The sequence below is a fragment of the Pinus tabuliformis genome, chromosome 6, assembly GCF_031772625.1.
Source record: "Pinus tabuliformis cultivar Carrire ecotype Pingquan chromosome 6, CPIR1, whole genome shotgun sequence".
In the NCBI taxonomy this organism is placed as follows: domain Eukaryota; kingdom Viridiplantae; phylum Streptophyta; class Pinopsida; order Pinales; family Pinaceae; genus Pinus; species Pinus tabuliformis.
This window is the reverse complement of record NC_142292.1, coordinates 1863232117-1863249532: the sequence shown is the minus strand read 5'-3', so window position 1 is coordinate 1863249532 and position 17416 is coordinate 1863232117. Positions and strand designations below refer to the sequence as shown.

Here is a 17416-nt window from a genome sequence, read left to right as displayed (position 1 = left end):
CCCAGCAAGATATAAATTGGGGCTCCTCTCTCGATCTTCAGTTCCAAAGAGTTGCAAATAGTATCTCCCTCCCCAAAGATTGGAAAATAAGGGCTACAGCAAAAGAGTTCCAGGGCTAGATTACAAATCATCCGAGACATTCTCTATTTTTTGATGGGGCTGCAAAGGGCAACCCTCGAAGAGCTGGCACTGGAGGTGTCATATTGAACCCAGATGGCATAAGGATCCACAATTTCGCTTGGGGTTTGGGCATTGCTTCCAGCATTCAAGCTGAGGCTTTGGCCCTTTTCCAAGGTCTCAAGCTTCTGAAAGGGCTGAACATTAGGGAGGTTAATGTATTTGGGGATTCTAAGGTTATTATTAACACTATGGTGACTCATTCTAAGCCTTCGGACCTAAGGCTTACAAGGCTGATCTTTAGAATAATAGATCTTGGAGACTCATTTCAGAAATTGAATTTCTACCACGTGTTGAGAGCTAACAAAAAGGAGGCAAACATGGAAGCCAACAACGCAGCCCTTCTTACGGCTGGAGCTTTGCTCAGATGTGGAGATGAAACATGGGATCCAATTCCTTAATTTAGTGAGCTGTCATGTTTTATTGCCTATTGTTAAATCAGTTTGTATGTACCCACAAGCTTGGGAAAATCACTGAAATTGAACACATAGTAGCAACTAAAAAGAGATGTGATCTAACCATAAATTCCATGGCCTTTTAGGGTTGTGCGGCACTCGTGGAATTAGGCTCACCTTTTGTAATCTGAATTTCGGCATTGAGGCCAAGTATCTAATAATCTCCATTAACCGTTTCTGTATATATATATATATATATATATATATATATATATATATATATATATATATATATATATATATATATATATATATATATATATATATATATATCTACAAATCTGCAAATCAAAGCCCTCTATTAGGCAGATTTAAACAAATTTTTGCACAATATTTAGAAATGAATTTGAAACTTTAAAGAGGCACAAGCCCAAGAAAAACCCTACAAGTAAAATATTCTATAAAATGATTTCAGAAATTAAAAAGGTAGTAGGCTCTTTTAAATTCTGTAAACTGAGAGTCAGTCGGTCCAACTGAGGACTTCTCCAAATGCTCAAATTCTGAATGATAACTTCTACACACTTAAATTTGTTTGTTAAATTAATAGAGATTTAAAAATGATCATAAAATTATCAAGAAATAGAGATACCTACTACTTCTATCAAATTAAAATGATATTCTAAAAAACCCATAAATTTGTGCAAGATACTTGTACATAGATCAATCCTCAAAGGCTATTAACCAGCAAATGCAAATAAAAGTAGCAAAGTATTAAGAACAATATTACCACATAAATCTGAAAAAAAAACACCACGATCTGAAACCCCAAAGTCTTTATGTTTTACTAACCAATTTTTTTTTACAAGAGCTTTCTTAGAGCAAGTACACGATTCAAAAATCAGATGCAAATAATGGAGAGAGGCCTCTCATTTATAGGAAAATTCTCCAACGGCTAGTTGGTTTGATCCCCGTCAAAACAATCTCAACCATTGATGAAAATCAGATGTTTTTTTAATTATCACCATTGAAATAAAGTTACTTTTTGAAGAAATTCGAATTTCACTTTTAATTAACTCAAAATTAATTATTTTAAGTTAATTGCCGCAAAAAGTTGACTTTGACTTAACTACTATGGCCCAAGGATTCAAAATATCTTGAAATTTTCAATATTCCCTTAATTAGAGACCTCCAAAAATTAAAAACTTTAAAACCCACGAATCTTAAATGTTGGAGAACTTAATTTTTCCTAGGACCTAAATTAATTAAATTTCTAGCTTTAGCATTTTAATTTATTTTAGCAAAAAATTTTAATTAATTGACTCATGAGGGAATTATTAATTTTTCCAACCCTCTAATATTTAGCCATGGTATCTAACTATGATAGACCATGCACTAAATATTTTTTATATGAAATATTACATTTCTAACCCATGAAGGGGGAACACCCGTTCGTTATAGACCCCAAATAATTACCCATTTCTGCGACACAAAATATGGTCTAGTAGACTAAGTGACTTGTAATAAAATAATCTAACCAAATAGTTAGAATTATTCCCAAAACACTTTTACAGAGACTCGATAAATAACACTAGGACTTATTTAAAATCCCGATGACAAGATCCACCATAGCTTTGGGGTGAGGCTAGAGGGAAAAACTTTGCCGGTCATCCGTGTTTAAAAACACACATGAATCGATGAGACTAAAAACCTCATAAGATAGAAATCATCATCAGAAAAATAAATTTACCTAGGTTGTTACATACATTTGTATTACTTGGATCATTTACATTACAAAATGCAGAATGGGTTTACAAAACTTCAGTGTACATATAGATGATAATGATGAATCTGTGGATCATCTGAGTGCTCGGACACGATGGTAATCCATGCGCGGAAGGGTAGTTGACATAGAGTGGTCAACAAGGTGTATCCTTTGTATTAGGACATTCCCTAGCATAGTGACCAAACTTGTTGCAAATGAAGCATCTTCCCTTCCTTCCATTTTTGAAACCTGACCTTCCTTGACATTGCTTCTTTGAACCTGCATTGTTCTTCCTTTTAGCATGAGCAGAGAATGCAGTAGGATAATTCCTATTTGAAGGCATATCTAGTTCCATCATCCTTGTTTCTTCTTGAGAACATCTAGTCAACAATTCTTCAAAACTTGGAATCCTGTCATTGTTAAGAATAATAGTGTTGAACATGTGCCATTCACGAGGGAGTCCTCCAAGGGCAATGAGAGTAAGCTCCCCATCAGCAATAGCTTTTCCAATCGAAAGAATATCATTTTTTATCTTAGTAATCCTCATGAAGTAGGATTGAATATCTTCATTTCTTCCTTTCTTTATATCCTTTAGCTTGTTCTTGAGGAAAATAATTTGGTTTGCATTGCTAGATTTGAACATGCAAACCAAACTGTCATATATCTCCTGTGATGTGTTAAAATCGGAGATGTAAGCAACTAAATACTTATGAATAGAATCCCAGATGATCTTCTTGGCTTTGACTTCACCCTTCTTGTACTTTGTCTTAGCAGCAGACGATGCATTCGAAGGAGGTTCTGAAATCTTTCCCTGCACATAATCCATAACATCTTGCTCTTCTAATGTCAAATCAAGAGACATCTTATCATGAAGTCTATCATACAACTTGAAGTAGGATGTGGAGGCCATTGAATCTTGTCTTTGATCAGTAATTGCTTCTCTTAATGATTACTCTTCTCACTCTTGCTTGGGATTTTTCTTCACCTTAGCTCAGATACCATGTTAATTTTAGATAGCAATGGTATGTTCTATGCTTAGAGAAATTTTACTTCAACTTCTTTATTAACCCAATATCAATATCCAGTTTAGCAATCACATCAACTTGATAGTAAAATGCAGATAGAACATAAAAAACAACAGTATAAGACAAGCCAAGACAAGAGGAGACAAAATATGGCACCACCCAGGGACAAACCCCAATGTGGGGAAACCCTTGATCAATTCTTCTTATAATTCTTCAAAAGTTTAGCACAGAGAGAGTACAATATACAATATTCACTTGCCCAATCACAGTGAAATCTGATCAATCAAACAACAGAAACAGAAAGCCCTAACAAGAAAGTCAATTCTGGTCAACATGGCATATTTTGACCTCCAAAACAACTCGGTCAAACTTGGTCAACTCGACCTCCAACAAGTAGTCAAATCAACCCAAAAATAGTGCGAAAAAATCCAGTCAAATCTAGTCAACAAAATTCAATTCAACAGCAAGCCCTAGCACAGTCAACGCTGTTCAAATAGAGGTCAAACTGCCTCGAATTTCGTGCCTAGAACTGCGGCCTACCCAAACAGAAATCCTCCACCCAAAACCGCACTCAAAACAGATCAGCACAAGTCAAATCAGCCTCCTACAATTTCGGTCAATGGCTAGAACAAAAAACCCTTCTCTTCTTCGCACGTGTCGAGAGTTGCCTATGAAATTCGTACACAATCAATGAAGGACAGAGAAGAATGTGAGTGAGTGAAGTGTCTAAATGAGGAGGAGGCACCTTGAATTTATATCCAAATGTTGAGGACGAATAGACGTGACTATTGGGCTTATGAGCCTACATTAGTTTGTTGGCCGACCTTGACAATTTGTCCATAATCAAAATAAATTCATAATTCCATTTGTACATGTTAGAATGGGATGATCTTTAGATCAATTCTACACCTCTCGGAGAGAGGAATCCAATAAAAATATTAGTTGCCTCATATGAGCTGTCCAAGGTGAAATTTGGCCCTAGTTGCCAAATTTAACACTCCCTCTCAATTAGGGAGAACTTCACTTGCCAAATTATCTAACAATCTGTACCATCCTTGTCTTTGTTTTGCTCTGTTGAACTATGAAGAAAGAAGAAATGACTGAGAATGTATCATACCATTCTCCACTGACCCGAAGTCAGTATCCAATAATATAGAGTGTGTCATACATTCTTAACTGACCCAAAGTCAGTTTCCATTGATCCTCGATCAATATCAACATCCTAGCATAGGGAGTACAGTAGTACACGATGCATCCAACGGTAGTACTATGGTCCCTATCCTCATTTCCCTACTCATTGGCCAGATGAAAGGTACTTCCCATGAGTCCCGGACTGCATGGGTAGGATGTGCCAGCAAGAGAACGTGAACCAGTCATCCTGCTCATATGCCATAGGAGAAGGTGAACCACTCATCCTATGCATATGTCACCATGGGGTATCACAGGGGAAGGTGAACCACTCACCCTATACATCACACACCATTAGGGTAAGGTGAACCACTCACCCTATGGTCGCTCATCGCTCCAAGAAGTACCCCAAGCCCCCCCATGCTCCTAGAGTTCAATATCTATCTCATACCGGACCCTCATAAGAGGGTCTCTCTCCACGACTCCAAGTCGTTCACAGAAGGTTAATAATTTGACCTTCCCCAGGGGCTTTGTAAGAATATCGACGACCTAATCATGAGTCCCAATGTGTTGGAGCCTTATTGCTCCACGTTGTACCATATCCCGGATAAAGTGGTACCTGATATCAATAGAAACATAACATTCCCAACTCCCTTCACAGGATAGGTGGCATTATTTCCAAGGATAATTTCCAAATTTGTACCCTTTTCAATCAGATTTGAAAGAGTTTACTTATACCCAGTGAAATGCCTTGAGGGACCACTATCAATCAACCAATTTCCAAAAGTGTCCGTAGGAGATGCAGTAGAAAGGGCAGATATAAGATAGAATTCTTTTTATTTGTTATCAACAACAGTAGATTCATCATACCTGGTGTTTCTTGATCTCTTGGGAGGGCGACCATTTCCTTGATGAGAAGCGGGAGCATTCCTTTTTCCTTGGTTGTTGAATCTACCATTCCTTTGATTGTTGTAGCCCCTGAAATTGTTGTTGTTGTGGTTGTCATCATCATGAGGTGTTTTGTCGCATAGAATGTCTAGGCATCACGACAACGACTCAGATTGAGGGTTGTCACACTGATCCCTAATCACTCCGATTGAGTTGTCTCCCAATAGCAGACTAAGGGGGGTAGACCCTATGGAAATGGAAAAATGAAAGATTGGTTGGGAACCAACTAACCTGGGAGACACAGTTAAGCAACCAATACTTGTTTTAGATTGCGCAAGATTTTAAGGATTCAAAATGATTTGATAAAAGTGATACCAGTGTCTTGTGGAGTCAACTATCTCGCGAAGAAAATAAAGTTCAAGTAAAGGATGAGAAACTGCTACTGAAAAGACTCGACTGTCTCATATGCAAATGCAAAATGAAAAATATATGAAATGTAAGAACTTGGTTAATTTTAGTTAAATGAGAACCTAAAATTATTTATGAAATATGTCTTAAATGTTACTTAACTTAAGGCTCAGAAAGGTGGTGATCTAAATGTCAAAGCAAGTATTTATACCAGCACTGCAAAATGTGAAATCTACACATAATTACTGAAATGCACAATGGACTGAAATGTAAAATGCTGAAATAAAACACCTTTAAATTCAAAAATTCATTTGTATGAAATACTCAATCAAGATCATTAGATGCATAAGTAAAACTAGATTAGTCATACTTGCATAAGCATGTAAAAACAAATAAACTTCAGAAATTAAACTAAATGTTTTAAACTCAGATCACATTAATGAAATATCAGTCTAGTAATCTACTCTTACATCAAATGTTAAAGCCAACAATATATTCTAAAACAGCAGTCTTGTAACCATGCAATATTCAGAAATTTCTATGTATAACAGCAAAAAAATTTAAATGACAAACTGATAACTACAATTCAGAAAATTTCTGAGCTTAATTATATCTGATCTATTAATGTATTTGATCTAAAAACTCATAAATATACTACCGAACAGCGGTAAAACAATTTTCAGAAATTTGTTTGCAAAAGTTACTAAAACCAACTTCTATTTCAGCAATTATACAACAGTAAAAATGTACATTAAATCCGCTTTTAAATTCAGAAAATTTCTGAGTTTAAATCTTTATGATCTATTGATGTGTTTGATCTAAAAACTCAAAAAATTACTAAAAAAATAGTGAAATAATATTCAGAAAATAGCATGCAAAAGTTTCTGAAAGTAATTGTATTTCTGAAATGTAATGCAGTGAAATATGTAAACTAATTTGCTGCTAAATTTCAGATAACTAAAATTTTATGTTAGTATTAATCTTGCTTTCAATTAGATCAATGAAAGAGATAAGGGTTTAGAGGATGTGCACTAGTCAGCCCCTTGGGGCTTGAAGACACTTGAAGATGGGCTGCCCAAGTCATTGAGAATTCTCCAATGCAAATGCCAAACTCATAAAAATTGAAAAAAAATTGTTAAAATTTTGTTAAAATTTTTGGGAAATTTTAGGAAAAATTTAGTGAGAAAATTATGGTGAAGAAGACTGCAAAGATGAGAGCCCTGAGGGTGGAATGATAGAAGCCGAGAATGAGGCTGAGATGACCAGCGTTGGGCCTCAAGGCCCTAAAAAAAATTGCCCACGATCCTTTTGAAATTTTTCCTCAACCTTCAAACAAAATGGAGACGCCCTCCGGGACTTAGATTTCTCTCCGGAATCCACAAAAATCACCGGCAATTTTCAGATTTGTTACTGCACAAACAAAAGATAGAAAAAACCCCAAAGCATGTATATACAAAAATATGAAATACCCAAAACCCCAATGAATTAAAAAATTTGATAACATTAATATTGTACAGATCTGCAAATCAAAGCCCTTTATTAGCCAGATTTAAACAAATTTTTGCACAATATTTAGAAATAAATTTGAAATTTTAAAGAGGCACAAGCCTAAGAAAAACCCTGCAAGTAAAATATTTTATAAAATGACTTCAAAAATTAAAAAGATAGTGAGCTCTTTTAAATTCTATAAACTGAGAGTCAGTTGGTCTCGCTGAGGACTTCCTCAAATGGCCAAATTCTGAATGATAACTTCTGCACACTTAAATTTGTTTGTTAAATTAATAGAGATTTAAAAAATGATCATAAAATTCTCAAGAAATAGAGATACATGCTACTTCTATCAAATTAAATTAATATTCTAAAAAACCCATAAATTTGTGCAAGATACCTGTACACAGATCAATCCTCAAAGGCTATTAACCAGCAAATGCAGATAAAAGAAGCAAAGTATTAAGAACAATATTACCACATAAATCTGAAAAAAAACACCACAATCTGAAACCCCAAAGTATTTGTGTTTTATTAATCAGAAAAAAATTACAAGAGCTTTCTTAGAGAACACGATTCAAAAATCGGATGCAAATAATGGAGAGAGACCTCTCATTTATAGGGAAATTCTACAACGGCTAGTTGGCTTGATCCCCGTCAAAGCAATCTCAACCGTTGATGAACAGTAGATAATTTTTTAATCATCACCGTTAAAATAAAGTTATTTTTTGAAGAAATTCGAATTCCACTTAATTAACTCAAAATAAATTATTTTGAGTTAATTGCCACAAAAAGTTGACTTTGACTTAACTACTATGGCCCAAAAGTTTAAAATATCTTGAAATTTTCAATATTCCCTTAGTCGAGGACCTCCAAAAATTAAAAACTTTAAAACCCACGAATCGTAAATGTTGGAGAATTTAATTTTTCCTAGGACCTAAATTAATTAAATTTCTAGCTTTAGCATTTTAATTTATTTTAGCCAGAAATTTTAATTAATTGACTCATGAGGGGATTATTAATTTTTCCAACACTCTAATATTTAGCCATGGTGTCTAACTATGATAGACCATGCACTAAATATTTTTTATATGAAATATTACATTTTTAACCCATGAAGGGGGAACACCCGTTCATTATAGACCCTCAATAATTACCCATTTTTGCGACACAAAATATGGTCTAGTAGACTAAGTGACTTGTAATAAAATAATATAACCAAATAGTTAGAATTATTCCCAAATTACTTTTACAGAGACTCGATAAATAACACTAGGACTTATTTAAAATCCCGATGGCAAGATCCACCTTGGCTTTGGGTGAGATTGGAGGGAAAAACTTTGCTGGTCATCCGTGTTTAGAAACACACATGAATCGATGAGACTAAAAACCTCCTAAGATAGAAATCATCATCAGAAAAATAAATTTACCTAGGTTGTTACATACATTTGTATTATTTGGATCATTTACATTACAAAATGCAAAATGGGTTTACAAAACTTCAGTGTACATATAGATGATAATGATGAATCTGTGGATCATCTGAGTGCCCAGACACGATGGAAATCCATGCGCAAAAGGGTAGTTGACATAGAGTGGTCAACAAGGTGTATCCCTTTTATTAGAACACTCCCTAGCATAGTGACCAAACTTGTTGCAAATGAAGTATCTTCCCTTCCTTCCATTTTGAAACCCGACCTTCCTTGACATTGCTTCTTTGAACCTGCATTGTTCTTCTTTTTAGAATGAACAGAGAATGCAGTAGGATCATTCCTATTTGAAGACATATCTAGTTCCATCATCCTTGTTTCTTCTTGAGAACATCTAGTCAACAATTCTTCAAAACTTGGAATCTTGTCATTGTTAAGAATAGTAGTGTTGAACATGTGTCATTCATGAGAGAGTCCTCCAAGGGCAATGAGAATAAGCTCCCCATCAGCAATAGCTTTTCCAATCGAAAGAAGATCATTTTTTATCTCAATAATCCTCATGAAGTAGGATTGAATATCTTCATTTCTTCCTTTCTTTATATCCTTTAACTTGTTCTTGAGGAAAAGAATTTGGTTTGCATTGCTAGATTTGAACATGCCAAACAACCTGTCATATATCTCCTTTGATGTGTTCAAATCAGAGATGTAAGCAACTAAATGCTTATGAATAGAATCCTTGATGATCTTCTTGGCTTTGACTTCACCCTTCTTGTACTTTGTCTTAGCAGCAACTGGTGCATTCGAAGGAGGTTCTGAAATCTTTCCCTGCACATAATCCATAACATCTTACTCTTATAATGTCAAATCAAGAGACATCTTCCATGCATGATAATCGAACTTATCATGAAGCTTATCATCAAACTTGAAGTAGGATGTGGAGGCCATTGAATCTTGTCTTTGATCAGTGATTGCTTCTTTTAGTGATTACTCTTCTCACTCTTGCTTGGGCTTTGTCTTCACCTTAGCTCAGATACCATGTTAATTTTAGATAGCAATGGTATGTTCTATGCTTAGAGCAATTTTACTTCAACTTCTTTATTAACCCAATATCAATATCCAGTTTAGCAATCACATCAAGTTGAGAGTAAAATGCAGATAGAACATAAACAATAACAGTAGAAGACAAGCCAAAACAAGAGGACACAAGATATGGCACCACCCAAGGAAAAACCCGAATGTGTGGAAACCCTTGATCAATTCTTCTTATAATTCTTCAAAATTTCAACACAGAGAGAGAGTACAATATACAATATTCACTTGCCCAATCACAGTGAAATTTGATCAGTCAAACAGCAGAAGCAGAAAGCCCTAACCAGAAAGTCAACACTGGTCAACATGGCATATTTTGACCTCCAAAACAACTCAGTCAAACTTGGTCAACTCGGCCTCCAACAGCAAGTCAAATCAACCCAAAAATAGTGCAAAAAATTCCAGTCAAATCTGGTCAACAAAATTCAATGCAGCAGCAAGCCCTAGCACAGTCAAGGTTGGTCAAATAGAGGTCAAACTGCCTCGAATTTCATGCCCAGAACTGCGGCCTACCCAAATAGAAATCCTCCACCCAAAACCGCACTCAAAACAGGTCAGTGCAAGTCAAATCAGCGTCCTGCAATTTCGGTCAATGGCTGGAACAAAAAACCATTTTCTTCTTTGCATGTGTCGAGAGTTGCCTCTGAAATTCGTACAAAATCAATGAAGGACAGAGAAGAATGTGAGTGAGTGAAGTGTCTAAATGAGGAGGAGGCACCTTGAATTTATATGCAAATGTTGAGGATGAATAGACGTGACAATTGGGCTTCTGAGCCTACATTAGTTTGTTGGCCGACCTTGACAATTTGTCCATAATCAAAATAAATTCATAATTCCATTTGTACATGTCAGAATGGGATGATCTTTAGATCAATCCTACACCTCTCGGAGAGAGGAATCCAATAAAAATATCAGCTGCCTCATATGAGTTGTCTAAGGTGAAGTTTGTCTCTAGTTGTCAAATTTAACATCTTTCCTATGGGAATGATGCCTTACGCAACAACATTGTTCTCAATTGTTCCTACAAGAAAGTTTTACATCTTCAACATCAATAATGTGCAAAATTTTACTATAGCTAGGAAGCTCATCTTCCCATGGTTTCATTTTCTAACACTCCTTATGCAGTCGCTTTGTGCTCCATTGTTCACAAAAGAAACATCTTTAGCATTTTTAGGATACATAATTTCAATCCAGCTAGAAGTTGTATCTTACATAAGATGCGTGATAGTAAAAGGCTATATACTTTGCCGACCTACTTTATCAGTTTAAAAATTGAAAAAAGAATAAAAATGGCCTATGCAATTGCTTTGCATAGGACTATAAATCATCCAATGGTTATCATATACATTTTCCTAGGCTCTTTAGTTTGAGTGCTCTTTGTCAGGCCAAGGAATAACTCCCGAACTTGGATGTCATTGCATTAATGAGAACAAAATTATATAATATCAAAGAGCGACCACTGGGATTCATCTTCCAAGCCAGCTCGTATTCTAACTGTTCATATTTCCCTTTATTTACATATTTACAATTTATTCACCCAAACACCAAGGATTAGGTGTCTAACATTCCCCCCCTTAATCTGAAGTGGTGTTTGTGAGTCCAAGCCTCATTCTAAATATTTCAAAATTTTTTCTTCCAAGTGTTTTGCTGAAGATTTTTGCAATTTTCTCATTTGTGGAACAATGTCGTAGATGAATAGTCTTGGCCTTTGCATGATATCAAATCAAATAATACTTTGTGTTGATATGTTTGGTTTGATCATGGAATTTGGGATTCTTGGCCAACTTAATTGTATAAATATTGTCAATTAGAAGGGGAGTAGAGTTCACTTGTTTCTCCTGCAATTTTTCAAGAATTTTTCTGAGCCACACAATCTCCTTGGTTGCTTCTGTAGCTACCACATATTTCACCTATGTTGTAGAATCTATTGGAACTAACTGCTTGTGTGAACTCCAGGAGACAGCTCCTGATCCAAGACTCAAATATTGTTAATTTTAGATAACAATGGTATGTTCTATGATTAAGAGCAATTTACTTGCATTTTCTTATTAACCCAATATCAATTTCAAGATTAGAAATCACATTAACATGACTAGCAAGGGCTATAATCGAACAGATGGTGGTGTATCGAGCAACAAGTGAAAATTTCTCATCGTAGTCCACACCTTCCTTTTGAGAGAAGATTCTAACAATAAATCTAGCCTTGTACTTTTTAGCACTTCCATCAACTCCATGCTTGATCTTGTAAAGCCATTTCGAGGTGACAACAGATTTGTCCTTGGGTCTAGGAACCACATCCCAGACATCATTCTTCATAATCGACTCCACCTCTTCATTCATAACATCCTTCCAAACATGGTGCTTCATAGCTTCTTCGAATATGTTGGGCTCAGATTGAACAATGGTGCTCATTACAGTTAAGTACCCTTGGTACCTATTTGGCTTCTTAATTTCCCAAAATGTGCCCCTTGGTGCAACATGCTTCTCGACATCTTCGAGAGTTTCCCTAAGCCATGAGGGTCTCCTTTTCAAGGAGGAGGGCTCATGAGGAGGTGGATCAATGGGATCCATTGGTTCTTCAACATCGGGCATTGGCTCATCCTGTGGTTCTCCCTATTTTCCTGAATCTTTTACTTTGTTCTTCCTTGGAAGAGGAAGGTTACTAATCTTCCCAAGGGCAGCATCCTCATCGAAGGTGACATCATGACTTATCTCCACTTCTCGTTGACAAGGCACATAGATTATATATGCCTTAAAAGTTTCACTGCAGCCCACAAATGTTCCTTTCTTCCTAGAAGCATCCAATTTGCTTCTCTTTTCTTTCGGCACATGAAAATATACGAGATTACCAAAAATTCTAAAGTGAGAAACATCAAGTTTCTTACTAGAGAAAAATTCTTTGGGAGTTTTGGAGTCCAGCGCTTGATGAGGGCATCTATTTTTAACATACATGGCAATGTTTGCAGCTTCGGCCCATAAGAAATTTGGAATGCTTTGGTCATGAAGCATGGCACGAGTGACTTTTACGATAGAACGATTCTTCCTTTCAGCGACACCATTTTGCTCGAGAGTATATGTAGTAGTAGTCTCCCTCTTAATGCCAACTTCTCTACAATAGCTATTGAACTCATTTGATTCATATTCAGTTCCATTATCAGTCCTCAATATTTTGATCTTCTTCTCTGTTTGATTTCAACCAAAGCTTTGAAAGAACGGAACCATGAAAATACTTCATCCTTCTTCTTCAAGAAATATATCCAAGTCTTACGAGAGAAATCATCCATAAAGATAGCATAATATAAATATCCTCCCAAAGAGTTCACGGGTATTATACCAGATAGATCAAAATGAACCAATTGTAATATGTCAGTAGTCTTGCTATCACTTGAGGGGAATGGTCCCCTTGTATGCTTTCCTTCGGCACACCCCTGAAAAACCCCTTCATGTTCTATTTTAAATTCAGGCATACTTGTCACTATCTTCCTCACATCGGGTAGAGCCTTGTAATGTAGATGGGCAAACCTTCAGTGCCATAATTTGGATTGAAGTGATGTGTCACAAAACATAGCTCCCAATGGACTCGCTCCAACTTGATATAAGCTATCAACCTTGAATCCAAGTGTAAATGCATCTTTGAAATTTTTATTCCACGCATGTACCTTTCCATCGATGAATGCCACCTTGAATCCTTTGTCCTCCATTGCCGAGATAGATACCACGTTCTTCTTTAGATCAGGGACATATAGTACTTCTTGTAGATGAATGGTGTTACCTTGATTCAATTGAAAAGTAACATTCCCAACCCCCTTCACGGGATAGGTGGCATTGTTTCCAAGGATAATTTCCAAATTTGGATCCTTTTCAATCAGATTTGAAAGAGCTTCCTCATACCCAGTGAAGTGCCTTGAGGCACCACTATCAATCAACCAATATCCGAAGGTATCCGGAGGAGAGGCAGTAGAGAGGGCAGATATAAGATAAAATTATTTTTGCTTGTTATCAACAACATTAGATTAATCATACCTGGTGTTTCTTGATGTCTTGGGAGGGTGACCATTTCCTTGTTGAGGAGCGAGAGCATTCCTTTTTCCTCTGTTGTTGAATTTGCCATTCCTTTGATTGTTGTTGCCCTCGAAATTGTTGTTGTGGTGGTTATCATCATCATGAGGTGTATCCCTTCTATTAGGACACCCCTAGCATAGTGGCCAAACTTGTTGCAAATGAAGCATCTTCCCTTCCTTCCATTCTTGAAACTCGGTCTTCCATGACATTGTCTCTTTAAACCTGCATTGTTCTTCTTTTTAGCATGAGCGGAGAATACAGTTGGATCATTCCTATTTGAAGGCATATCTAGTTCCATCATCCTTGTTTCTTCTTGAGAACATTTGGTTAGCAATTTTTCAAAACCCGGAATCCTGTCGTTGTTAAGAATAGTAGTGTTGAACACGTGCCATTCACGAGGGAGTCCTCCAAGGGCAATGAGAGTAAGCTTCCTATCAACAATAGCTTCTCCAATCGAAAGAATATCATTTTTTATCTCACTAATCCTCATGAAGTAGGATTGAATATCTTCACCCCTTCCCTTCTTTATGTCCTTCAATTTGTTCTTGAAAAAGAGAACTTGGTTGGCATTGCTAGCTTTGAAGTTTGAACATGCCAACCAACCTGCCATATATCTCCTTTGATGTGTTCAAGTCGGAGATGTATGCAACCAAATGCTTATGAATAGAATCCCTAATGATCTTCTTTGCTTTGAATTCACCCTTCTTGTACTTTGTCTTCGTGGCAGTCGGTGCATTTGAAGGAGGCTCAGAAATCTTTCCCTACACATAGTCCATAACATCCTGCTCTTCCAAAGTCAAATCAAGAGACATCTTCCATGCATGATAATTAGATTTATCGTTGAGATTGTCACTAGATTTGAAATAGGATGTGGAGGCCATTGACTCTTGTCCTTGTCCAACAAATCTCAGTGATTGCTCTTTCCACTCTTGCTTGGGCTTTGTCTTCACCTCAGCTCTGCTACCATGTTAATTTTAGATGACAATGGTATGTTCTATGCTTAAGAGCAATTTACTTCAATTTTCTTATTAGCCCAATATCAATTTCCAGATTAGCAATCACATTAACATGACATTAAATGCAGATAGAACATAAATAAAATAGTAGAAGACAAGCCAAGACAAGAGGACACAAGATATGGCATCAGCCAGGGAAAAACCCTAATGTGGGGAAACCCTTTGATCAATTCTTCTTATTATTCTTCAAAATTTCAGCAGAGAGAGTACAATATGAAATATTCACTTGCCCTATCAAAGTGAATTATGTCCAGTCAAACAACAGTCACAGAAATCCCTAACCAGAAAGTCAACACTAATCAAACATGGCAAATTTTGACCTCCAAAACAGCTCGGTCAAACTCGGTCAACTCAGCCTCCAACAACAAACCAAATCAGCCCAAAAATAGTCCGAAAACACTCAATTCAAACTTGGTCAACGTTGCTGGTCAACACTAGTCAAAACCCTTCCTGCAACTTTGATCAACACTGGTCAACGCAGGAACAAAAAAAATTGCCCTTCTTCGCACGTGTGAAGAGCTGTCTCAGAAATCCATACCCAATCATGAAAGGAGAGAGAAATATGTGAGTGAAGTGAAGTGTCTAAATGAGGAGGAGGCTCATTCTATTCATATGCAACGTTGTGGGCTTGAGGGTCTAAATTAGATGGCTGGTCGACCTTGACAATTTGTCCACAATAGAAATAAATTCATAATTCCATTTGTGCATGTCAGAATGAGATGATCTTTAGATCAATCTTAAACCTCTCGGAAAGAGGAATCCAATAAAAATATCAGCTGCATCATATGAGTTGTCCAAGGTGGAGTTTGGCCCTAGCTGCCAAATTTAACAAATATTCACTTTTTGCACTAGGTATCTTGAACCAAATCCTCCAAATACCTAGAGTCATTGTATCTATTCCTTTGGGAGTGTGCTTGCCCCAACACACCCCTATGGAAGTAATCCAAGATCATTTTTTCAGTTTATTGGTCTTCGCCCCTAAGGTTATGTCCGGGGTCACGCTGCTCCCTTCCATGTCAACCTCTATTTTGTAAAGGGAATTATTTTATTATTGTGGTTGTTTCTGCTTCCAAATCAAACTGATATTTTTCATGAATCTCTGTAGTTTGTAAGGAGATCTTATTAGTTTTGAGCTTTTACTTACAGGCTACTAGTTTCAGGCTAAGGGGATGTTATTAGTTTTGAGCTTTTAGTTGCAGGGTACTAGTTTCACGCTTTAGTTTTGGAGGATTTTATTATCTGCCCCAGTTTCCATCAAGTGTTAGTGGCCTATCTGCCGCATGGTGTTTTGAGATATGCTTTGTAAAATAAATAGAAGCGTATCCAATAAAAGTAGATTTAATGTATCCATCATTGTGTTCATATATTCAATACGAAATGAGAGGTAGCTGAGAGGATTTCCTCATTACTAGGATGATGATGATTTTTCATTGTGGCAATCATTCACAAAGAGAAGTGAGGTGCATTCTGCAATCTGATGGGGGTGGAGTTGATGCAGTAATTATTCATGTGTATGTGTGTAATGGTGAATTCAACTTAAATGGTGCATTGGGTGCAGTGAACATGGGCTCTAGCACAAAGCCATCTAAACCCAGGCCTAATATGCACCTTGAGGTTTTCAAACCTTAAAGATGCATACCTCAAGCTAGCACAAACGGTTCATGTATCAAATCTTAGAACTTGGGGTATGAAATCCAGAACTTGCCAACCTCGAAGAGCACATCAAACCCTGGTTTGGATGGTGCTAGTTCATTCATTTGAAATTTGGGAGAATATGTGAATATGAGCATATCAAAAGACAAAAGTGGCATCTTCAGAGATCCAAAATACATACTGACATACCTGGCAAATGGCCAGTGCGGTTTGCTTGGCAGTCGAGTGGGGACGAATACATTGCATTGAAAATGATTCCCCGAGACTTCAGAAAGACCCCCAGAGCCCTGGCCTGCCTCTTCCCATTGGCCGTCAATGTTGCAGAAGGAGATCTGCCCCCAATCAGTTCTAGCGTCTCATTCATGGTGCTCTCGGCATGCCTGATCAAATAAATTTCTGTGATGAGATCATCCTCCATAGGCAACCACCTAGAATGATCCAAAGCATTGGAGTGGAGAGAACTGGAAGTGGAATGAATAAGCAATAGAGAAACTAGGGTGAGTATGTTGTAAGGATCCCATACCCTCACAGAAGGACCCATGTAAGGACTCCCACTGAATGGCAGTTGTGGTGACAATGGAGATGCAGAGGGATGGTAGGGCAGGACCTCTATTTCCTATTCCAAAACCTTTTTCTTCTCTTCTCCTAGCTTACCCTTATGCCCCCTCTCCTCCACTGCTTCTTCTCCTTCAACTTCTTCCTCTTCTCCCCTTTGCTGTTCAGAAGATTGGATCAGACCCATTATTAATACCACAGACTTATAATATGGATAGAAAACCCCAAATCAATTAGGCTTTATAAGCATCGTTGTTCCTCTGTTTCACCTTTAAATGTGTTGGTGTCCAATTAACAGACGGTTAGATCTCTTTCACATCTGTTGCCTGTGCCCTTTTCA

At 36.9% G+C, this 17416-nt stretch overlaps 1 protein-coding gene across 1 annotated transcript in view; it reads right to left on the bottom strand.

Moving 5' to 3' along the window:
• Nucleotides 1-17070, bottom strand: part of LOC149266534 (uncharacterized) — a 45523-nt gene extending 28453 nt beyond the window's left edge. Inside the window, exon 1 of the mRNA XM_089396833.1 lies at nt 16711-17070. Within this exon, the coding sequence (XP_089252959.1) occupies nt 16711-17062 (352 nt within the window). The 5' untranslated portion in view covers nt 17063-17070. The remainder of the gene's footprint in view (nt 1-16710) is intronic.
• Between the last annotated feature and the right edge of the window lie 346 nt (nt 17071-17416).